This window comes from Episyrphus balteatus, chromosome X, assembly GCF_945859705.1.
Source record: "Episyrphus balteatus chromosome X, idEpiBalt1.1, whole genome shotgun sequence".
Taxonomy (NCBI): domain Eukaryota; kingdom Metazoa; phylum Arthropoda; class Insecta; order Diptera; family Syrphidae; genus Episyrphus; species Episyrphus balteatus.
Genome location: NC_079138.1, coordinates 5,099,854 through 5,124,672, shown reverse-complemented (window position 1 = coordinate 5,124,672; position 24,819 = coordinate 5,099,854). Strand labels below are relative to the sequence as shown.

At 25.9% G+C, this 24,819-nt stretch overlaps 1 protein-coding gene across 12 annotated transcripts in view; it reads left to right on the top strand.

Moving 5' to 3' along the window:
- The window catches only part of LOC129920663 (plasma membrane calcium-transporting ATPase 3), a 147,318-nt gene that overhangs the window by 91,264 nt on the left and 31,235 nt on the right, over window positions 1–24,819 (top strand). For 10 of the 12 annotated variants that reach the window (XM_056002115.1, XM_056002114.1, XM_056002116.1 and 7 more), the window contains 15 exons: window positions 3,304–3,475; window positions 4,165–4,359; window positions 4,446–4,732; window positions 4,834–5,044; window positions 7,689–7,724; window positions 8,334–8,722; window positions 9,236–9,478; window positions 9,557–9,798; window positions 9,987–10,431; window positions 10,507–10,594; window positions 10,765–11,078; window positions 11,180–11,378; window positions 11,450–11,661; window positions 13,820–13,971; window positions 18,100–18,238. In XM_056002115.1, the coding sequence (XP_055858090.1) occupies window positions 3,319–3,475; window positions 4,165–4,359; window positions 4,446–4,732; window positions 4,834–5,044; window positions 7,689–7,724; window positions 8,334–8,722; window positions 9,236–9,478; window positions 9,557–9,798; window positions 9,987–10,431; window positions 10,507–10,594; window positions 10,765–11,078; window positions 11,180–11,378; window positions 11,450–11,661; window positions 13,820–13,971; window positions 18,100–18,238 (3,309 nt within the window). In that variant the 5' untranslated portion in view covers window positions 3,304–3,318. Of the gene's footprint in view, window positions 1–3,303; window positions 3,476–4,164; window positions 4,360–4,445; window positions 4,733–4,833; window positions 5,045–7,688; window positions 7,725–8,333; window positions 8,723–9,235; window positions 9,479–9,556; window positions 9,799–9,986; window positions 10,432–10,506; window positions 10,595–10,764; window positions 11,079–11,179; window positions 11,379–11,449; window positions 11,662–13,819; window positions 13,972–18,099; window positions 18,239–23,328; window positions 23,652–24,819 lie in introns of those variants that run through there. The other 2 variants (XM_056002118.1, XM_056002113.1) reach the window with 2 other exon arrangements.

The window sequence follows — 24,819 nt, the reverse complement described above, 5'->3', positions numbered from 1 at the left end:
CTATTTGGCCGAATACCGAATATCCAAACATTTTTGAACTATCCTAAGATTTATTTTGCCAATGTTAAGTAAGTAAAAAGAAACAAGATCATAGATTCTTAAAAAAAATGAAGAATTTTCAAACACTAACAAAAAATCGCTCTTCTCATTTTGAGCGCAGTTTGCTTCAACGTCAATCTCAATATATTCAAAAAAACATACTATTTCTTTTGATTAATTTTCTTCATGGTTAGATTTTGTGAGTATTTTTTTTTTTCTCTTATAAAGCAAGAGAAAGGGTAATAGTCCTTGACAGAAGACATTGAACGAGCTAAAATTCATAAAATAATAATAACAGTGACACAGATAGAGCTAGCAGCAAAAGCGAAGCCCCACAGTACTACATTCAATCGACGAATGAGAATAGAAAATGGATTTGTTTTTGTTTTGTTTTTATTTTTTTAAACTTTCTTATGTCGAGTGAAAATATAAAAATTTCTAACATTACCCTAAATGATTTAAAAAAGACAAGAGAGACATTTCCAATAAGTATCGTTTCAGAAGCCTATTGTTTGTTCAATTGTTAGGGTTCTTTTTTACTAAAATACGATATTTCTTTTGATGTTCTGACAATTCATCTTATAGATCTGCGATCCTATTACAAATATTTCGCGTTTTCCAATAATCCAATTAAGCTGTCCTTAAATCTTCATAAAGGATTTTTATTTTTGTTTTTTTTTTTTTACAACACTTCATTTCGATAGTGGAGTTTTTTTTGTTGAATTTCTACACGAAAAAAGTTTCAAATTTGATCAAAATTTTTCGTATAGTCGCTGACGATTTTTAAACAAGTCACCGATATGATTTCTGGCTGCCATATTTATTGGTGCTTATAACAAAATCCCATTTGCAACCTTGAGAAAAAAAGTTACCCTTGCAATGTCAACCTTTTTTGTTATGTTATAATATTAATATATTATCCGATTTGTATGGAAAAATTAAAAACCTATTTAAATACAATAAACCTCATTAGAATTAATTAAAATTTGCAGAAAAGTTTTTCATTGGAAACATACTTCATTCAGATTTTCAGTTTTTTGTCTTAACCACAAAAGCCTCCCACCATCACAGTGAATGGAATTGATTTTGTTTCAATGAAAAATATCCATTTTTTGATTTATCATGTTTTTATCCGAAACACCACAGAGACCTAATTGATGGATACTCAAAACCATATCACGTATCATTTTACAATCCTATTTGGAATTAAAATAATTATTCTGATTGACCAATGCTAACGCCAACAATGGAAACCTTTCAATAATGATTTTCTATAGAATACCACAGATATAAAATCCTCGAAAATAATACGTTATTTGGAAAGAAATATTAAACTAAAATCGCGCAACATCTGTTTAGTTAATTAAAATTCAATTTTAATTAAATTCCCATAATGGCCACCACTTATGCCCTTAGGACTTAAACCTATATAGACAGACAAATAATACGATACGATGTAGCAAACCGAAAAACAACCATTAAAAATAGAAAAGCAAATCTACCTTGGCTTTTGATATTTTCCCAATATTCGAAATTCATAATATACTAAAACAGATTATAAAATACATATTTATACACATACTTATATTTGAAATTGAAGTTCATATGTCAGATTTCAATGAAAAGGATTACATACACAACGCATAATTCCTTTTTTAATTCATCATCAATTCATTGAAATACCGTTACGATTGAATGATAAGCTTATAGTTTTTGTTTTTGGTTGGTTCTTTGGCATTTGTGTACTCCCGCAGGTGTTAATCTTGTTACTGATGGATGGAGTCTTCATTTCAGTTTTCTCTCTGAATCAATTTTAAACATATCATTGATTAAATTAGCTTTAGGATATACCACCCACCACAATTCGCCATAATTAGTGCATCTGAGTAATACATACACTATTTTGAAAATAGAAAGAAGCCTTTTATATTAAAAACAAAAAAACAAAACAACAAACCCCTCAGGAAACTTGAAAATGCATGCAACCCACAACAAAATGTGAAACTAGATATTAGATAAAAGTGTGTTGCTCCTTGATTCTAAATATAAAAGGAGAGGCTATGGTCATTGGTGAACATGAGCCTTTTGTTAAGTAGTTTTATTTGGTTTATGTTCTTTGCCATCAGATTCTTTGTCGTCCTTTGGGAGATTCAATTATCTTCAAAGGCGAAGCAAGCTTGGGTGTTTATCTCTGCAATTATATGTTAACTCTTTGGGTTGGATGAAAATTATTATGCCTCAGGGTTTGTGCAAGGAGAGAGATTTTTTTTTTCTCTCAACCTTAATCTTTAGCAACCTCGTACATGCATTTGCATTATGCAGAATGATGAAAGTAAATTTTTGTTGTACACAAGATGAAAAAGAATTTTTTCAACGTTTTGTTTTGTAGCTACAGACAAATTGCTTTGTATTAGGAAAAGTTTTTTTTTTTTTTCGTTTTAGTAGTTCTAAATTCCCAAAGAAAAAGACTCAACAGAAAACAAAAATCCTTTAAAGAAAATTCAATTTTAAAAGTGTTTTTTTTTTTCAGATTATCGCAATAAGAAGATTTTTCAAATGCCAAGTTGAATGTTTTTACTCTGTTATGGTATTTTGACTAAAGTTCTTCAATTAAAAAACATTCTTCAAAAATAATTAAATTAAAGGTTATTGTATGTGCGTGGGCTACGGCAAATATTATTTTTATATTGCTTGGATACACTACACACACCTTTTCCAAAATCAATTTTAACAAAATTATTCTTACGGCAGATAATTTTGATATTAAATACATGTTTATAAATGTCCTTTTCATCTTAAAATTATTTGAAAATTCGCTATGAGAAGTGAACATCGTTCAAATTGACCAGTGATCGGTCTTTTATAAATCAAGTTTCTCGCATGGAAGCAACACTTTCGTACAATAAATTCGTATAACGAATTCGAAAAAGTGACTTCAATGCAATGATAAAATTTATTGTGAATCCAGTAAAAAAGGATACTTTCAGGATGTCAAATTTGGCGGGATGGTGTTATGCATAAGAAAAAAATCTTGTTTCAGATAGTTAGATGATTGTTCATTTCTTGGAATTTTTTTATTCTATTTTTATATGGAAATAATGGGTTGATTTATACTTTAAGCAAAGTCATCGCATACCATTTTATATTTAATATTATTTTGCAACTTCCTAAATTTCTGGAGTACCTACTTAGTACTTATTGCTTATATGTATGTATTGTTCAAAATATAGTATGACTTTATTTGTTTCTTTTTATCTATTACAGATTTCATCGTAACAAATGGCCACAATAGATGGAAGACCGGCGCAATATGGGATCTCTCTTAAGCAATTACGAGAGCTCATGGAAGTCAGGGGTCGGGAGGGCGTAGCAAAAGTAAATGAATTTGGTGGTGTGCACGATGTTTGTAAAAAATTATACACATCGCCAAATGATGGTAAGTAGTTTTCACTCACTCCATTCTCACTGAATGAACAATTAATAAGAACTATTCACAAAATCAAATGTTTCATTGACATTGATAAATAATAAATTGATGAATATGATGTTGGTCATGAATTGTATAAACAAATATTTATAGCAGTTTCTTTTTTTTGAAAAAAAAAAAAAAAAAAAAAAAAAAAATGTTCTACGCTAACATTTCAAATGAATGGTAAGAATGCAAGTATTTGTTTTCTTTTTAAAAAAAAATGCTGTGAATGGATGGATTTAAATAAACCATTTTTGATCTGTACTTCTGTTCTGTAACATTTCACTGGCGATAAACATTTTTTAAATTTTTATAAATCAAATTATTCCATTAATTAGGAAGAATTTTGTTCATATTCAGAAAGTATGAGTTAAGAAATTATGATTTTGAACAAAAATCCTTTTATCTTAATGGAATATAATATATTTCATTACCAACACTAATCATTCAGCTAATTTTGTCCGTGGACCTTAGATTTGCTTGGTTATTTGCTTACTTAGGTCCTCAGACCTATTACGTCCGTGCCTCAACTACATCTGGGCGCCATTAACTATGGCTTTTGGACATGTATCATGACGCTTAAATGATCCTTCATGAAGCCAAACATATTTAACTTTTAACTATAATTTTGTTTTTATATTTATTTTATTAAAAAGGTTTGAGCGGATCAAGATCTGATATAGAACATAGACGTGAAACCTTTGGTTCGAATGTTATACCACCGAAACCACCAAAAACATTTCTTACACTAGTCTGGGAAGCTCTCCAGGATGTGACACTTATTATATTAGAAGTAGCTGCATTAGTATCCCTTGGTCTATCGTTTTATAAACCCGCCGATGAAGATGCTCGTAATTATCCTTTTTTGTTTCTAGTTTTAAAATGAAAGATTTAAATCGACATCTTTGTCTTATTTTTTTTTTTTGTCACCATACAGCTGTTCTTGCAGAAGAAGACGATCACCATGGCTGGATAGAAGGTTTAGCTATCCTCATTTCGGTTATCGTTGTTGTGATAGTAACAGCATTCAATGATTATTCGAAAGAAAGGCAATTTCGTGGCCTGCAAAATCGTATCGAGGGTGAACATAAATTCTCAGTTATACGAGGTGGTCAAGTGTGCCAAATATCTGTTGGCGATATTGTTGTTGGTGATATATGCCAGGTTAAATATGGTGATCTATTACCAGCAGACGGTGTTCTTATCCAGAGTAATGATTTAAAAGTACGTTTTCTTTTATTATTCCCCATTTATTAAATTTTAATTTTTCACTATCTCACTATTTCATTTATGTTTTTTCTTTTTTTTTTTTTTTTCTTTAAAAGGTTGATGAATCCTCGTTAACAGGTGAATCTGATCATGTTAAAAAAGGTGCCGATTCAGACCCGATGGTCTTATCTGGGACTCATATTATGGAAGGTAGTGGTAAAATGGTTGTTACCGCTGTTGGTGTTAATTCACAAGCGGGTATCATATTTACGCTCTTGGGTGCTGCTGTTGATCAACAAGAACAAGAAATCAAAAAGATGAAAAAGGGTGAGTAGTTTTATTTCAAATTAGGTGAACAATATTACAGCTTAGGCTTATTTTCATTGAATTTTGTTTTGATAAAAAAAAAATGGTTTGCTTATTTTCTTTTATATATATTTTTTTTTTTCAAAATTAAAAGTTTACTTAAAACTCGTAAAGTTTTGAGAATTTTTCGAAAATTAATTTAATACAAGAAACTTTGTAAGATATATGTTTAACTATATTTGAATAGTTAACTTAGTTAATGGCTTGCGCAAAATTTAAACAAAATAGAGCAACGTGAAGAAAAAAATAACAAACAGTTTAAATAGTTTTTATTCGTGTTCATAGTTAAATATTTTACCCTTTTTGGAATGTGTCTGAGTCCTGCTGCTTTTTTTCAAAGCCGAAGTATTGCCACCTTAATTCTTTTCCTTTTTTTAAATAAAAATTAAGTAATAAAATATCCCGTAAGTTTAGTTTTGAGCTTGGACCTGTAACAAAAAAAAAAAAAAAAAAAAAAAAACAGTAAAAACCCAAATCGTTAATTCTTTAATAAGTTGTAAATATTTTTTGTTACTATTTTTTTATTTGTTTTAAAACGTTTACAGACCTTTGATGTGGCGGTAAGTTCTTACCAAATCGGTTTTCGTTTTGTTTTTGTTTTATTTTTTTCTTTATTAACATTTGTTTTTACTGTATTAATATTTTTGCGGAAAAAATGACATCAACAATCAAATTTATTGTTAATTTCAGTTACCCAATACCCAAAATAAAGTGAATTATTCCCAATAATGAATAAATTGGAATGAAAATCATTTGAATCGTTAATTCGAGAAATCAATCTTTGAAAAACCTTACTTAAAAATAATTTGACAACCTTGCATGTCATTGAGAAAGTGCATTATCGAATTATTATAAAAAAAAGCATTGCCGAGCAGTTCAAATCTGGCCGAAAAATTTTAAACACTTAAACAAGATTATAGTTACTTCCAAATAAAATGTAAATTATTAAAATGCCTTCCTGATAAATTAGTTAAAAAATACAGTTCTATTTCATTCATGTATTGCGACCAGGGAAAACTTCCCTTATTTACCACAATCTAGTACTATCGTCAAAAATATCTTAATCATAAAAAAAACTTCGGCAGAAATTCAATAAATTAAACATACACCATAAATCAGTTCTGGTATGTTTACTTCGCGATTACTTGATAAGTTAATAAAACGCACGACTATAACCTTGTCAAGAATGTTAAAAATTCATAAAAGAATAATTATTTTTTTAAATTTTATTTGAAAAAAATAAAAAAAAATAAAACGTTTAAATCAACTAATTATTGACACGATACCAATGAAGGAGCAAGCCTAGTGATTAACAACTCTCAACCATTCTTGTGAGCGTGCAATTCTTAATTTGCAAGAATAGAAGAGTCCGAACAACACAAGAATTTTTTTTTTTTTTTTAATTGGTATTGGTAAAAAATCGTCTCATAAATAGTTATCTCCAGTTGTACAAATCAAGTTTAAGGCTGTTCTCCACTTTAGTATGCTACCTAATATGAGGAATTTCTTTGCCTCGTTGTCCATCGACGGGTGTTGGATATGAATATTCGGTGAGCTTGTGATAGTTAAAATAATTATTACAAGAAAATAAAGATTTACAAATTTTCAAAAATTACGATGCACAGGATGAAACTTCTATAAATATCAAAAAAAAAAAAAAAATATTTGACCCTTATGATGAAAAATCAAGTAGCTTATTTTTTTGTGTCAACTTTTTCCTCCTCTTAACATAACGTCTCAACTGAAATCGCTTATATTCACCAAATCAATATCTCCAAGCATAGATTCCTATTTGTTTTTTTTTTTTTTTTGAAAAAGCGTTAAATAACTTTTATGCGCCTCAATAGTTTTGATAAAGTATCAATTATTTTGATTCTATGTATATTGAACGCTTTTCACTAACCTTTAAACAAAAGTAAAACATTTACTACTAAAATCGCAAGCCGAATTTTCTCGCGCCGCGCTTTCTTTTAAGTTCTCTTTTTCTTTTTGTTGCTTACAAAATGTTTTATTTTTTTTTTTTACTTTTATAACTTTTACAAAATCACATATAAATAAAAATATAAAAATTCGTTTTAATAAAAATCAAAAACATTTTTTTTTTGTCCACCATTCACAATGAAAAATATAAATCAATCAAATGGAAGATAAAAGTAATTTGAAAACCAATATACCTATATAAATCTATTTTTTAAATTATTTTTTTTTTATTTAAATTAAACTTAAAAAATTAACTTAAATTTTGTTTAAATCAATTTTTTTTTAAATTATCTATTATCTTTAATGTGTATTTTTAAATTGTATCAAATTTAAAACAAATAATATTTTCTTTTTCTTTCTTTGTGGAAATGATATATTATATATATATGTATGTGTATATGCATTTTTATATACAAAAAAAAAATATATATATATATAAACAAAAAAAACTGAATATTTCGTGTGCATGATGTGATTGATCGCCCCCTCTCCTCTTCATCCACACTTGTGTGATATTCATCATCAAAAAAAAAAAATTAAAAAAAAAAACAAACAAAAAATAAATAAACTATATTCGCTAACAAACATAAAAAAAATTGATAAATAAAAAAATAAACATTGGCAGAAGCTAAAAAGGCGAGGAAGAGCAAGAGTTTAACAGGTGATTTCCTCATATTTGTTTTTTATATCTCTATTTTATTTGTGTCGCTTTTTATTTTTTAATTTAATATTTTTATTTTTATTTTGAATTTTAATTTAATTTTTATTTCTTACTACGCTTTTGCTTTTTATTAGCATTGATATTATCCAGCATTTTTCTTTTCTTATATTTTTTTTATTATTATATCTTATTGACTTATATGTAGAAACAGCATGATCATTTATTTTTTTTTTTAATTTAATTTGAAACTTTTTGTTGACGCTTGTTAGCACTTGCGCTTTTTTGCAAACAAATATATATACAAAGTTAATTAAATATTTAAAAAAAAAAATTAAATCAAATGTGTTGCATACAGAAAGAAAAGAAAAATTCATGTGAATATAAATGTACCTCACAGTTAAAAACAAAACAAAAAAAATATATTTTTTTTATAGTGACAGAAAATATTAAATTATTCTTCAATAAACAATAATTGTTCTGACCAAATTTTGTTTAAATCCTGAGAGTTCATTATTTTTTAAAATTATATTTTTTTTTTTTCTTCTTCAACAAAAAAAAAACAAAAAACTATTAATATATAAACACACAAAATTAAAAAAAAATATAAAGATGATGGCACGACACCAATCAGTAATAGTCACATGAGCTCACCACCCCATGATGTTGTTAAATCGGAATCCGATGGGAATCATGTTCAACCAGCTGCATCAAGTTCTGAAGGCGGCAGTCATAAGAAAGAAAAATCCGTACTTCAAGCTAAACTCACAAAATTGGCTATACAAATTGGTTATGCTGGTTCAACAATAGCCGTACTCACTGTTATCATCCTTATTATACAATTTTGTATAAAGACATTTGTCATAGAAGAAAGACCATGGAAGAATACATATGCCAATAATTTAGTTAAGCATTTGATTATCGGTGTAACGGTATTAGTTGTAGCTGTACCTGAGGGCTTACCATTAGCTGTTACATTATCATTGGCTTATTCGGTTAAGGTGAGTTTTTTTTTTTTTTTTAAGAAACAAAATAAAATAATATCTTATTATTATACAAGATGAGTATTAAAATTTATCAAGAAATATTCACATCTATATTACAAAAGAACCATTTAAAGTCCAACTTTTTTTCTTTAATTTAATCAAGGAGATAATAATACTTTCCAATCATCCCTTATTTATTTTGCTAGAACTATTCTAAAACACAAATTCAATCATGCCCTTGTAATTTTTTGTTGAAAAAGTTGAATTCACTTCTAATAGTTCTTCCTAGCAAACAACTTCCATTTCATTTGGCATAAGTTTTGAGCATATCAAAATTTTATTTAAACTCCATTGCAGATTCATTGATTTGAAATCGATTTCAAAAAAATTGATACTCCCTTGGTATTAGTTGTTCAATGTAAAATTGAAAGTTTCAAGCTTATTATGATGTTTGAAATTGTATTTAAAATTGCATCCAAATCCTTCACTTTAACAAGATTTTTTTGTTTTATTTAAATTTCTCTATAGAAAATGATGAAAGATAACAATTTGGTGCGACATTTAGATGCTTGTGAAACAATGGGCAATGCCACTGCCATTTGTTCTGATAAGACTGGAACATTGACTACAAATCGTATGACTGTTGTTCAGTCATATATATGTGAGAAACTTTGTAAAGTTTTACCCAAAATCTCCGATCTACCATCGAATGTAGGAAATTTCATTATCCAAGGTATTTCCGTCAATTCAGCATATACTTCAAATATTCTGGTAAGTTTCAATGGTATTTCCTTTTTTTTTGTTTATATTTAATAAATTCTGTTTTTTTTTTTTTTTTTTCTATTAAAGCCTGGAGCAAATCCTACTGATTTACCAATGCAAGTTGGTAATAAAACTGAATGTGCTCTGTTGGGCTTCGTACAAGCTCTAGGATGTAAATATCAAACAGTTCGTGATGAAATAACTGAAGATAAATTTACTCGTGTATATACATTTAACTCGGTGCGTAAATCAATGAGTACAGTTATTCCTAGGCCAAATGGTGGTTTCAGATTATACACAAAAGGAGCCTCCGAAATCGTACTTAAAAAGTAAGTCAACCATTTTTTTGCTTCTCTTGTACATATGGATCGCTTAATATTCTGGACGTTATCAAATTTTTGGAAAATGCATTTGAGGGTGTAAAATTTTTAAGCATTCCTTCCAAAATGTGCGACAAAGTATGTCAAAGTTTATAATGCTCACAAATTTGTGTTTTTTTTTTTTACCTCTCATCTAGATGTGCATTCATTTATGGTCATGATGGTGTTTTAGAAAAATTCACAAGAGACATGCAAGATCGTTTAATTCGTGAAGTTATTGAACCTATGGCATGTGATGGTCTACGAACAATTTCAATTGCTTATCGTGATTTCGTGCCTGGTAAAGCAGCCATCAATGAAGTACATATTGACAATGAGCCAAATTGGGATGATGAAGAGAACATAGTCAGTAATTTAACATGCTTATGTGTTGTTGGTATTGAAGATCCGGTCCGTCCTGAAGTACCAGAAGCTATTAAAAAATGCCAAAGAGCTGGTATTACTGTTCGTATGGTAACTGGTGATAATATTAATACAGCACGTTCGATTGCCAGTAAATGTGGTATTTTGAGGCCAAATGAAGAATTTCTTATACTCGAGGGTAAAGAATTTAATCGACGAATTCGTGATACTAATGGTGATGTGAGTATTATAATATCTATTTTCATTGTATTAAACTGATACTAATACATATGAATGGATGCACTTTTTTTTTAGATTCAACAACATCTCATCGACAAAGTATGGCCAAAGTTGAGAGTGCTTGCTCGATCTTCACCAACAGACAAATATACTCTTGTTAAAGGTGAGTTGGTTTAAAATTAAAATCATTGGATGAAATTCAGATTCTTTTTTACTTTAACACTATTATATTTTGTTGCACAGGACATATTCTCATACCTTATTGTTTATTTATAGTCTTAGTGTTTACAATAACTAAATGAATATTTATTATAATTTTCTTTCATTCAACAGGTATTATTGACAGCGCAGTCAGTGAAAATCGGGAAGTAGTTGCTGTTACGGGTGACGGTACAAATGATGGTCCAGCTTTAAAGAAAGCCGATGTTGGTTTTGCAATGGGTATTGCTGGTACAGATGTTGCCAAAGAAGCTTCCGATATTATTCTTACCGATGACAACTTTAGTAGTATTGTCAAAGCTGTTATGTGGGGACGTAATGTTTATGATTCAATTGCGAAATTCTTGCAATTTCAATTGACTGTTAATGTGGTTGCTGTAATTGTTGCATTTATTGGTGCATGTGCTATTCAAGATTCACCACTCAAAGTAAGTTAAATAGTGATAAAAAAAATTTAGACTGCTGCCGTCATGACGTTATGAAACTATTTCATTTGTCTGTGTGTTCTTTTTTTTTTTCTACTTTTAAGGCCGTTCAAATGCTTTGGGTAAATCTTATTATGGACACACTTGCATCATTAGCTTTAGCTACTGAACTTCCAACACCCGATTTATTACTTCGTAAACCTTATGGTCGTACGAAACCACTAATTTCACGCACAATGATGAAAAATATTTTGGGTCAAGGCATCTATCAATTATTTATTATTTTCTCTCTATTATTTGTCGGTAAGTTTAATTTTGCTTTTGTTAAATATATACATTTTCTCTTGATGCTATTTTAATTTTTTTAAACTTAGGTGATGTCCTGCTTGATATCGAATCTGGACGCGGTCAAGACCTTGGAGCTGGTCCAACGCAACATTTTACTATTATTTTCAATACTTTTGTTATGATGACATTATTTAATGAAATGAATGCTAGAAAAATCCATGGCCAAAGAAATGTTTTCGGAGGTCTCTTCACAAATCCTATTTTTTATACAATATGGATCTTTACAGCAATTTCACAGGTAGGTTATTTATATTTTTTTGTTTCTCTTTTGAGTAACAAATTTTATTTTTAAATTCATAAAGTTTAAACAGCCAGATTTTAGTATGATAGAGATGATTTTCGCAAACTTGCATCATCATGTTCGTAAAACGATAGATTAAAAATTATTCATACTGTCGCAAAATTTTAAACGTTTTTTTAAAATTCTTAACCCATAGTAAATTACTTAAAAGGCTTAAGCATTTTAATAAATCGTTTAAAGTTTTGTGCCAGTACGTTGTAGTTAGTTAAAAAGACAATTTTAGTCTGCAATTTTAAAATTTAAGCTCGTTTGTTGAATGTAATTCCCTTGATAACCAATTCAAATTAATTGGCAAATTAAGGCTGAAAAGTTTAATTAGCAAATGTATTTAAGGTTGAATGAATTTTAATTTTGAATTGGAAGTCACCTGACTTTACCCTTTTATCAATCTTAGTAATGCAACGTCGAAGCTACTTAAAATCCATTTACAGAGTATTATAAATATAATCTATTTAAATTAATGCCAATGAAAATCACAATGTGGTTTTGGTATGGAGTAGATTATGAATTTTACTATCGTTTTCAAACTCATTATTTTATTAAGAGTGAGTGATGTTTTAAGGCAAATATTTTAAAAACACGTTTAACAAGTGTTTCCTCCTCAGTTGTGTAGTAGATTTATATTAAACTGTATACATATATACTAGACTGGGCCAAAAAAATAAAATATTTTTTTTTTGGAAATTAACTTCAAAAATCTTGTTCAGGATGATGAAAAAAAAATTTGGTGAAAATTTGAGCCGTTAAAAAAAATTTTAAGAGGTCTATCATCGGTGTTTTTTATTTTTATACATGATATGATGTTTTACAACAGAACTGCTAGACGATCAAAGTAAAAAAAATTTCTGTTCATTTTTTCTTATATAAAATTAAATTTCCTACAAAAAAGATCTAAATGAAAATTTTCGTCAGACGAGCCGTATTCGAGTAATTAAGCTTTTTAAATCGAAGTGTTTTTTCAATTTGCCTGTTTCACTTTGGAATTTTGTGATGAGCAAATAAGTGAATAGAAAAATAAAACCTCGACAGATTCTTATAGGAAATTTAATTCTCTACAAAAAAGGTCTTATAGTAATTTTCCCTAAATTGAGTTTTGAAGAAGTTATTCACGATTTAAATCGAGAAAAAAATTAAAAAATCAATTTTCAATTTCAAAATTTTCTAATTCACTGAAAATCCAATATTTTCAAATTAGAAAGATGTTTTCTTGTAGGGAATTAAACGTTCTATAAAAAGTTCCTTGGCAGCAAATTAATTGCTTTAACCGTTTAGAAGATAATCGTATTCAAATCGCAAATGCATACTTGTCATAAGAAAACTATTGAAATCAGTGGGCATTGGTTTTGATACGAATATCTTCTAAACGGTTAAAGCAATTAATTTGCTGCCAAGGAACTTTTTATAGAACGTTTAATTCCCTACAAGAAAACATCTTGCTAATTTGAAAATATTGGATTTTCAGTGAATTAGAAAATTTTGAAATTGAAAATTGATTTTTTAATTTTTTTCTCGATTTAAATCGTGAATAACTTCTTCAAAACTCAATTTAGGGAAAATTACTATAAGACCTTTTTTGTAGAGAATTAAATTTCCTATAAGAATCTGTCGAGGTTTTATTTTTCTATTCACTTATTTGCTCATCACACAATTCCAAAGTGAAACAGGCAAATTGAAAAAACACTTCGATTTAAAAAGCTTAATTACTCGAATACGGCTCGTCTGACGAAAATTTTCATTTAGATCTTTTTTGTAGGAAATTTAATTTTATATAAGAAAAAATGAACAGAAATTTTTTTTACTTTGATCGTCTAGCAGTTCTGTTGTAAAACATCATATCATGTATAAAAATAAAAAACACCGATGATAGACCTCTTAAAATTTTTTTTAACGGCTCAAATTTTCACCAAATTTTTTTTTCATCATCCTGAACAAGATTTTCGAAGTTAATTTCCAAAAAAAAAATATTTTATTTTTTTGGCCCAGTCTAATATATACACACATCCAATAAATGTTAGAATGAAATTTTTGCAGATTTTCAGGCATTTAAATTTAAATTTTTCGTTATATGTACTTTTTATATTAAAACTTTTGACAGGTTGTCATTATCCAATACGGTAAAATGGCTTTCTCAACAAAAGCCCTCTCACTAGACCAATGGCTATGGTGTATATTCTTTGGTCTTGGAACATTAGTCTGGGGACAATTAATCACTTCAGTGCCTACAAGAAAACTACCTAAAATATTATCGTAAGTAAATCCAGAGACACAAACATACCACAAAAACACCTACAACTCAGCAAAGTCGTTTTCTTTTTTTTCGTATTTATTTCTGTTAATATTTTGTTCATCTATTTGTTTTTAATATTTTTTTTTTGTTTTGATTTTATTTTCATTTTCTTTTATTTAACACACACATACAAACACACATTAAAAACATACACAAAAACACAGCACATACTGCAGAATTTACTTGTGCACAAAAAAAAAAATAAGAAAACAGTCCTAATAAACATAAAAGTATAATGACGATAAATTAAATTAAATATTTAAATAAAAAAAGTATGACAGTAACGTACAAAATTGAATATACAAAATCCAGAAAAAGGACATTTGTATAATCGCACGTATAGTATTCTTTCTAAAAAAAAAAACTTAAAAATTAAATTTAAAATAAAAAGTCAATGAAACAAGTATTCAAGTAGAAATTAAGTTCGACACAATTAAAAAAAAAAAAAAACAATATAAGATTAAAAAAGTGCAAAACAAACATTGCTAAAACTTGAAATGTCGCTATACCGACGACAATTTATGTAAATAGATTGAATTTTTTTTAACAATTATTTATTTTTATTTTTGTTTTCTTTATTTATGTTTTTTTGAGTTCTACCTTAACTCAGTAATAGTAAGTAATTTGTATATTAGAAGAAATTTTTTTGTTACCAAGCAACAATTCTCTTTTTTCTTATGTTTTGTTTAGTAAGTTTTTTTAGTTTTTTATTATAATAATGTTGGCATACAAAAATAATATAAAAAAGTTTAAGATGAAAATTCAATGCAATATTTGAATTGAGACAAATTATAAAATAATTCCCATAATTTTTAGCTTGTCATTAGCTTAATGTGTAGTGACAATTAAAATTAAAAAAAAAAATAAATAAATAAATTAATAAGTAATAAAAACAAGTAGCGAGAAAAAAATTGTATGAAATTAAAAATGCCGTAGCGGGAAGCAGGCTCACTTGAAACTTCTGAATCTCCATAAGTACTTACATTTCATATATACACACATGTTTATAAGTAAACGATAAAAACAAACAATTATTTTTTAGTTTTAATTAAAATTTTTGGTTTTTAATTGTTGTTTGTTGTTGTATATTTTAAAATGATCAAACAAACAATACAAAAACAATGAAATAAATACAATTTAAAAAATTGATATAGTAGTTAAGACTTAAGTATTAAAATAATTGACATTAACAACAATAAAAAAAAAAGTCACAAAAAATTACAGTATTATATATTTAAATAAAAAAAAAATAAATAAATAAAACTTTGTTGAGATTATAAACAAAAAAGCATTATATGTGTATATAAATAAAGTTGGTATTTATATTGAACTCTTCTAATTGTTTATACTTTCCAATTCAAAATTGACCCAAAAAATAAATTCAAATACAGAATCTATAAGTAAATGTCTCGCCAGTTAAAAGGTTTAATTTTGAAGTCATGCTTGCCAAAAATCTAACAATTGATATTTTAATTATTTTAAATATTCAAACAAATCAATCAGAAAAATAATAATAATAATAGTATTATTATTGTAAATAACTTGTATTAATTGCACTTATGTTTGAGGTTATTTCGAGATAATTTTGAGGTGGAATCTAAACAAATTCTAAACATTTTCAAAATAAAAGCCACTCTAATATACACATGTATATAATTATATGTATATTTATATTATTAATTATATTATATTAATAATTCATACATCAAAAAGAAAGTTTATTTTCAAAATTGTAAAATTATTTATTGACAAAAATTGGTTGTTAAAAAAAATCTTATTTCAATTTGAAAGTAAATATGAGAATTTATTTAAAAAAGAACAAAACAAACCACATTTTATTTAAAATGCGTCTGAGAAACAAGAGAAACTTTTTTTGTAGGGTGTGTATTTTTTATAGTTGTTGATTCTTCATATTAAAATTTTTAAACAAAAGCACAAAAAGTGTGTGGTGCTGCACGTGAGTTTTTTAAAATTTTGTTTAAAAAAAAAACGAAACAGCTTTGCAAGTTTGAGGCTCATATTTAAGTTTAAAAAAACATACAACTACTCAATTTTGCTACCACAAATTATTTCATATCTCATTGTTATGTTCGTCTTGAATATTTACGTACTCTCTTTCATGTTGCTTTAATTGCTGTTAGTGAAGGTTAAAATTTCTCAGACGATCGACCACGAAAAACCTAAAAAAAAAAATAAATCTTCTTGTCATCAGACATTAGAGCGCAAGGAAAATCTTCGAAAAGTAAAATAATTGCAATTTTTTCAATAATTTTCAGCGAGTTATTGCGCCGCTACTCCATTTTCTTTTACTTCTTCGAAACTAAGGATATATTTGCTTACTCGTGAAATTCTTTTTCAACAAAATTTCGCAATGAATGGTTTTTATGTTTCGATATATCTTGTGTTATTTGGTTTGCTTCGCTTGAATTTTTTTTTCCAACAGCGCTGTGTAAATGTTAGCCATCATCATAAATTTAAATTGAATTAATGCTGAACTTGTTTTGCATGTTGTTTTTTTCAAGTCAATAAAAAAAAAAAAAAAACAAAGGTAAACAGTTTTTGGGTTTGAGTTTACAATTCATCCACTCTCTTCAATCTTCACTTCACTCTCGGATAAGGGCAACGTAAAGAAAACAAACCGTGAACGCATAAAATGTTTTTTTTCATACAAAGTAAAACAAAAATCGAACTGGGTATGTACCACTACATTGAATGTTTTGTGATGTTAAAATTAATAATACAAAAAAAAAAAAAAAAAAGAAGTACTGTTCAATATCGAAACACCAAAATTCAAAATTCAAAATTCCATTCAACAAAAAATTCCAGTGTAAAACAACTACTTTTATTTTATTTTTATTAATTTTTATTATTTGTTTTTATTTATCGGTTATTTTTGTATTTAAAAATTTTTTTTTGTTGTTGTCTCTTATTGTTATTTTGTTCTATTTATTTGTTTTTATTCTCTCTCATTGATGTACAAATACATACTTTGTTCGATATAAAAGAAATATTTCTATCACAGAATTCATCAACTAAATTCGGAATTTCAACTATAAGCTCCCCAAAGTAAATTTCAATTTTGTTGAGAATAAAGTCAGAATATATTTTGAGCAATTTAATTCTTGGAAATTAGTCTCAACTTTACTCATCATATGTTATATGTATTGGTAATATTATCATAATATCTAAAAAAAATGTTTATTATATAATTTCAAATATTACCCTTAAAAGATCAACCAAAAATTTCTTTTACCCTAAAATCTTGCCATAATTTTGTTCTCGTCAGATAATAATTAAAAGATCTCAAATGGCATAATTTCGCGACTTGAAAAATTGCTGTATTGACAAATACGTGATATCAATTAATGTTCTACATGGTTGTCAATGGGACATTTAATAGTTGAGTTCCGATTTTTTTCAAAAGAAAACTAAGGTGGATAAAATATCAACTTAAAAAATTCTATGATAGAAATAGAAAGGAAAAAATAGAGCAATCTTAATGAAATACTTTACTTTAATAAAATCACTCATTTAAATTTAATTTAATTTTCCTATATTATACATAATTTATACATTACCACTGTATTTAATTGGATGAACTAATTTATAAACAAAATATTAAAAGTATAGCAAAAAAAAAAAAAAAAAAAACAAAAACAAACATAAAAAACATTAGATAAAATCTTAAACACATAAACAAAATTGTTCTGTATATTTAACTACTTATGTCTGCATGTTCTGTTAAGCACATTATTTTAATGTATTTTTTTTTTTTACAAAAAAAAAAAATAACCTTTGTATTAAAATCGCAAGAGAATGATTAATATTAAAAAAAAAAAATTGAAACAACTTTGCTACGTAAAACTAAAAAAAAAAAAAACAAAAAAAAAATTAAACATATTTTTTTTTCTCATTTTTTATTATATAAATGTATATACAAAACATATAGATTTTTTTTTTATTTTCTAAAAACAAAATAATTAAATTATTTATTTTTATCTCTCTCTCTCTCTCTCTCTCTCTTCTTTCTCTGTTGTATATTTTTGTTTTCTATTATTTTCATTTTCTTTATATCTTAATAATTACAGGTGGGGTCGTGGTCATCCCGAAGAATATACCGAAGCGATGAATTTAGGTGAAGAACGTTTCGATTCAATTGATTCCGATAAAAAACCACGAGCGGGACAAATTCTATGGATTCGAGGCCTAACACGTTTACAGACACAAGTAAGTTTTTCAGTTTTTATTTATTTTGTAATTTGTATTATTTAATCTCAAAAAAAAAAAAAAACAAACCAAAAAAAAAAAAACTTTTCTTCTTCATAGAATTTTGAAAATATCTATATTTACCTATATTTTTAAATTTTTTTAATTATTCCACCATCAATATATTTATTATATACAAAATATTAAATATATGTGCGAAAAAACAATCCTCCATATTGAAATAGAAATAAATAAAAAAAAAATACGTCGTTTGAAAAATAGTTTAGGGAACAAAATATGCTACATTATTGTAGACAAAAAAAAAAGAAAAAACAATGTTTCCAACATTTTGGGAAAGTGTTTGTTTTAGTTTTTATTTTGGTTTTTCCTTTACTGTGGATAACTTAAGTTGGGTTTTTTTATTCTCTTAATTTCATATTTTATTTTACTTAATTTCTTTTAATTACTTGGTGTGATACCTACATGAATTAATTAAAAATGAAATAAATATAGAATTTTTAGGAAAACAACAAATTAATAAAGACTATTTTTATATATCGAATTAAGTGCTGAATGTCAATAAATTTTTGATTTGAAGATTCACAAGTTCAAACAAAAACTTGTATGTATAATTCCCAAGGAAACTTTCCCAGAGCAAACCAATAACTTTCTTTTTTATATATTTTCACAAAAATAAAATTAAAAAAAAAAAAAAAATCATAACATAATTATAAGAATCCTATTTAGTTTATTTTCGTTACTGTCTTTATGTATCGAATCAATTTGAAATGTTGGTTTGGTTTTTACATTGATACACTACATGGGTTATTTTATAAGTTTTGAAATAGACAAACTGAGGAAATCATTGAAAATGACTTTATTTTTTTTTTCAAAACAAAATTTCTTAGTGAAGATTTCTGAAATGTGGAATCCACTCTTGCAACCGTTTATCGACGTACCAATAAATTTGCATTTAATGAGTAGGCCTAAACCTTCATAAATAAAGGTGATCACTTCTTGACTTTCGATTATATGATTTTCATTAAATAGCGCATATTTATATAACTTTAATTGAAGTATAAAAAGAGAATGCGTGATTCTTAAATTACAATCTTTAATTTGTATTGATTTTTTTTTCTGCCCAGCTTAAAGCTGATTTTCAGACAACCATAAAGTGTTAATTGTTCTTCGCCATTTAAGGTTGAAGTTAAATTTATTAATCGGTAAACAATTGGGTTAAATAAATTCATCTAGAAAATCGTATATGATCAATGCAAAAAACTCAAAACCTAACACACAAAAAAATATCAGCATATATTTTTGAACAATATTTCAACGATTTGTTTTGTTTGCTTTTTTATAAAAAAAAAAAAAAACTCAAGGCTATATTTTTCATTTAGAAACACTTAAAGTTTCAATCCAATTTAATTGTTTAAATAGAATGGGTTTTTAGTGGAAAGAAAAAAAAAAAAAACGAACTCATTATTTCGTAAATAGAATAATTTAATAATATCAATTTTTATTGCAAAAATTATACCCCTATCAAAAACCAAATATTTTTCTGCTAGCTAAAATTAATTTGCATATGAATCTTTGGTCTCATTTTTGCACAGGACAAGAAAGCATTGTTTTGTTCTTCCTCTCCATCACCAAAAGAATATTTTATTCCTCCGATGAACTTAAATTTAAATACCACCCGTCCCTTGAAAATGTTTCTTATTTTTGTCTAAAATAATGCACAAAATCAAAGTATAGAAAATAGAATTTTAAACATATTATTTTTATCATCATTTGATTTGATACAAATAGTAAATGACCCTCTTCCAACAACAATAAAACAAAAAAAATAGGTGTCACTTGTATAATTATTTATATGATTTAAAAAAAATAGGACTCAAAACATAAATTCCAATGAATAGTTTCAAAAGATTCATTACATTATCAAGTATCCACTTTAAGGTTAGGTGCCCAGACCCCCCCCATCCAGCAGCCTTTGCGGAAACTTTTGGTTGCACTTTTTTTGTATGATCAATAGATTTACATAAAACCAAATGTAATTGAGTAAAAGTAACTGTAAATGTTGCCAGACCACAAGGTTACATACATTTTAGTTTTACCAATTTATTAAATCAATAAGTTTTGCCAAGTCAGTTAGTTTTTGGCGGTTTGTTATTATTAAGGTTAGCTCAATTGGTCAATATGTGGGGTGGGTTACTGGCCCAACTTAAAGTGTGAGTGAGACTTGAAGATAATCTAATACCCCTTGTGCGAAAAATGTGCACACATCGCGTCGTTGCATGTTTAATTTACCTTGAGCACATAATATTACGCATTCTTTTTGCAATCTTATAATATACGTATTTTAATATTGACTATACATGCGCGAATTTTCGCATGGGTAAGCTAGTACATATTTCTTAAAAAAAAAAAAAAATAAAAACACCACACACCATTTCTACAGTCACAAAAAAAAAAAAAAACACTCAACACACTTCGCTGACTTCCATCTTTTAATTATTATTATTATTTGTTTTATTTAATTTTATATTTTATTGTTATTAGTTGTGTTTTTTGTTTCTTTATGTATTATGTTTAGATGTTTATTTAAATAATTCGATTTTAAATAGTATTGCTATCATCATACAATAAAATTCTGCTTCAGAGACTTTCCATAAATATTTTTTACAGACAAACACAAATAAAAATATATAAGACTTAAAACATTATAATTTTCCTTTAAATATGGAAAAAGAATATGTCGTATTCTTTCATTTTAAATTAAAATTTGATAAAAAAAAACATATATATATATATATTTAAAATCTTTACCAGAAAGGGAGCTATTAATGAAACTTAATTTATGTTCAAAATTGTGTTTTTTCTACTATTTGGTTATTTAAACATACATTTTTTTTGTTTGTTTATTTTAATTGTTAAACATTATCTGTGACAGTTTGTTTAAAATTTATTTAATCTGCAACTTTATCTATTTGCTTCAACCTCTACCTAATTTTGTTTTTTGTTTCAATAAAATATTTTATTTATATTTTTAAATGTTTTTTGATGTCATTTTTCTCGATGATGTTTCTTTTTTTTTTTTTTTTTTTTTTTTTTTTAAATAACTAATCATGTGATATCAATTTTATCAAAGTGTTAAGGAACAAAAAAATATGAGATTGAGATTGAGAGTATTTTATTAATATTTTTAATATATACCTACTTTATTTTACCTATTAAATAAATATATTTTTATTTAAGTTTATACTTATATAACTGAAAAGTTGAATTTTATAAATTAAATAAACTTTGCCTGAATTTGTTCATTAAAAATATATATGTATATTTTTTGGAATTCGTATTAATATAATACAGAATAAGTGAAAAGAGGAACGAAGTTGTCAGGTGGAGGTGCATGTTTAACACTCTTGTTTAAATTATTTTTATTTTTTCTTGGTATATATTGTTAAATTTTGTCGTGTCCTTTTATGTATTTTCATTTTCCTAGAACAAAATATTTTTTTTTATTTATAAATAAAAAATATTTTGTATGCAATTTTTCGTAGAGTTTCTTATACATATTTTTTTACAACAAAATATTTATATAAGATAGATTAATACAATAACTAATATTAAAATTTAGGAATTTATTTAAATTTATTCTGTTAATTAGTATGATTAATTAAATAATAAATTTTAATGCAGTTAGTTTTATTGCTCACATATTGTTTATTATTTTTTTTTTTTTAATTTTATGTTTCTTTGTTATAAACAATGAAATAATATTAATATGTTACAAAAAATAAAGTAACATTTGATCCAAGTGGTCTGATTCTAAAATTTTCAACTATTATTCGAATTACCAATTGATTTATTTTCCGAATAATATTTTTGTTTATGAAAAAAAAGCTCACTACTTTAATTTCTCTAATTTCTATGTCAGACCGAAGGATAACTTTGATACAGTATACTAAAATTGATTTTAGTTAATACAATCGAGCATAGTCAGTGCTTTATTTCTTCAATTTATATAAATTCAATTAAATACGTTTAAATTAATCAAATAAAGCTCTTCCTAGTGCTCGATTTTATCAAATTATTTACCTGTAGTAAAAGCATCAAGCGCCAGTTGGCTTGATAATATTGCAACTTAAGTTGCAAAGTGGTCCAAACTAACCGTTGACTTAATTTTTTATAGTTTTATGGAAATGGTGGATATATTGTAGTAATTTTTTTTTTGCCAGTACATAATTTATTTTGAAAAAAAAAAAAAATAATAAGAATAAAAACAAAGCACAAATTTATACTGAAAAAGTACAATGTAACCAGGGACATAATTCATACTCAAATAATATACAAATAAAATGAAATCTTGCTAAGTAGATGTATGTATGTATTGTTATATTTCTATATTGTATTATTTTTATTTTTTATTTATTTCTTGTTTTTTTGTTTAATTTTAATTGTTTTTTTTTTTTTTTTCATTTGTTTATTTTATTTTATTTTGTTTTTATTTGTTACACTTCATTTTCAAGAAATAGAACATCTATCCTATATATGTCATTTCGTTACATATATAAAATTATGTACGTGGTATCCCAAAATCACTTTGCCCACAAATAAGGAAAGGATGAATTTATTGTGCAATTTTATGAAATTTTTTTTTTTTGTTCTCTCAAAATTAAATAAATAAAAACGAATAAAATATTCGTGAATGTAACAAATCATGAATATTATTTCAAGGTTATAGATTCTGCCAAAATATTTTTTTTTTTTTTTTTTGTACAAAATTGCTTTGACTATATGAATTACTTTTATTTATTTTTTTGACTGCGGAGAACAAAAAAAAAAAATTCTTAAAATTTTGCAATTTTATTGACCTCTTACGTTTGTTTGGGGTGCAATGTTTTTTTTGGGCTACACTGTATATAAAAATACTCTACAAAGAAAAACTTTCAACAAAGTCAAAAAGTCCAAATTAAAAATAAAGCTTAATCTCAAATTAACAAAAAAAAAAAAAAAAAATTTTTTTTCTTAATTTTACTTTTTAAAGTTTTCTATTTACTTTTTTATATTTATATATTCAAATATTTGTTATTATATTCTTATATCAGCCGGCGGAACCAATACGAGAGACTGAAGTGTAATATGGGGCAACATTACATTAAAATAATAAAAAAAAATTAGTTAAATTTAAATATATAAAAAGTACATAATTGAAATTATATAATACAACTTAACATCAAAAAGAAAGGTGAAAAAAAGTTAAAAACAAATAAAATAAATTAAAATTAATAAAAAAAAAAAAAAAACAATTGTAGAAAGAAAAATTACGGAACAAAATAAAAAAAATAAGCATTGATAATAATATAAATTAAAAATAAAAAAAATAAAAACAAAACAAAAAAAAAAAACAACCTTAAAAATAAAAGCAATTTTTTCGATTAGATTAGAATACCAAAAAAAAAAAAAAAAAAAAACCGTGTTAAATACAATAAATACATAGTATAAAGTTAAACACACACACACACACTTGAATATATTCATACACATTTATGTGTGTGTATGAAAAAGTATTGTAGTTTATTTTTTTAATTAATTTTACGTTTAAACGAAGATTTTTCTTAAGTTTTTTTTTTATTTATAAAAAAAAAAATAAATGTATATATGCAAGTGTTATTTAAACAAAAATATAGTATTTTAAAATTTATTAGTTAAATTAAAACGAACAGATAAAATAAAAAAAATATACATACATTTATTATACAATAAAAAAAAAAAAAACGGTTATTAACTAATACTCAGCGTTTAAAAAAAAAAAAAACAACGTGTATAATTTTTAAGAAAATTAATAATCAATCGAGAAAAAGAAACCAAAATAAGCAATAGATTCTAAAATTTGCAAAGCCACAAATGAGCCTAATAGAATTATATAAATTACGATATACAACTCAGTAGCATCTATCGGAAAGTTTTTTCTTTCATTTTTTTTTGTATTTGTTAATTAAAAAAATAAATATATATACATATATTTATATATATATATATATATATAACGATCACAGCCAATAAACACAGTTCATCATCAAAAAAGCTAAGCGAAATATGAATTTAATCCAAGCTGGGCTATAAACAATAATTTGTTGTATGAGTGAGAAGGATTAAAAGAAGATGATAAAGGTGCTGCTATCTGACTACTGCTCCACTTTCTACTATGTTTTCAATTAAGAAAAAGAAAAAAACTTCTTGTTTTACATCGAAACGTCTCCTCCAACACGTCCTAAAGTAGAAGTATTAGGTAAATGTCTTTCACAGCAAAAATAAAAAATAAAAAAACAAAATCAATTAATTCGTTATCCAATGTACGTAGGACTTGTTTGTCTTTCAGTTTTTTATTATTTTGTTTTTTTTTTTATTATTTAATGTTTTTTTTTTTTGTTATTGTTATTGTTATTGTTATTCTTATTTTTTTTCTTTTTCATTTCAATTGAATTACTTTGATGCACATTTTTTGTTTTAAATTATAATTAAGATAGCTCTTGTCATTGAACTGAATAAGAAAAAATATGTCGTTTTTCTTATATGTTTTGATTTCAAATTGTATT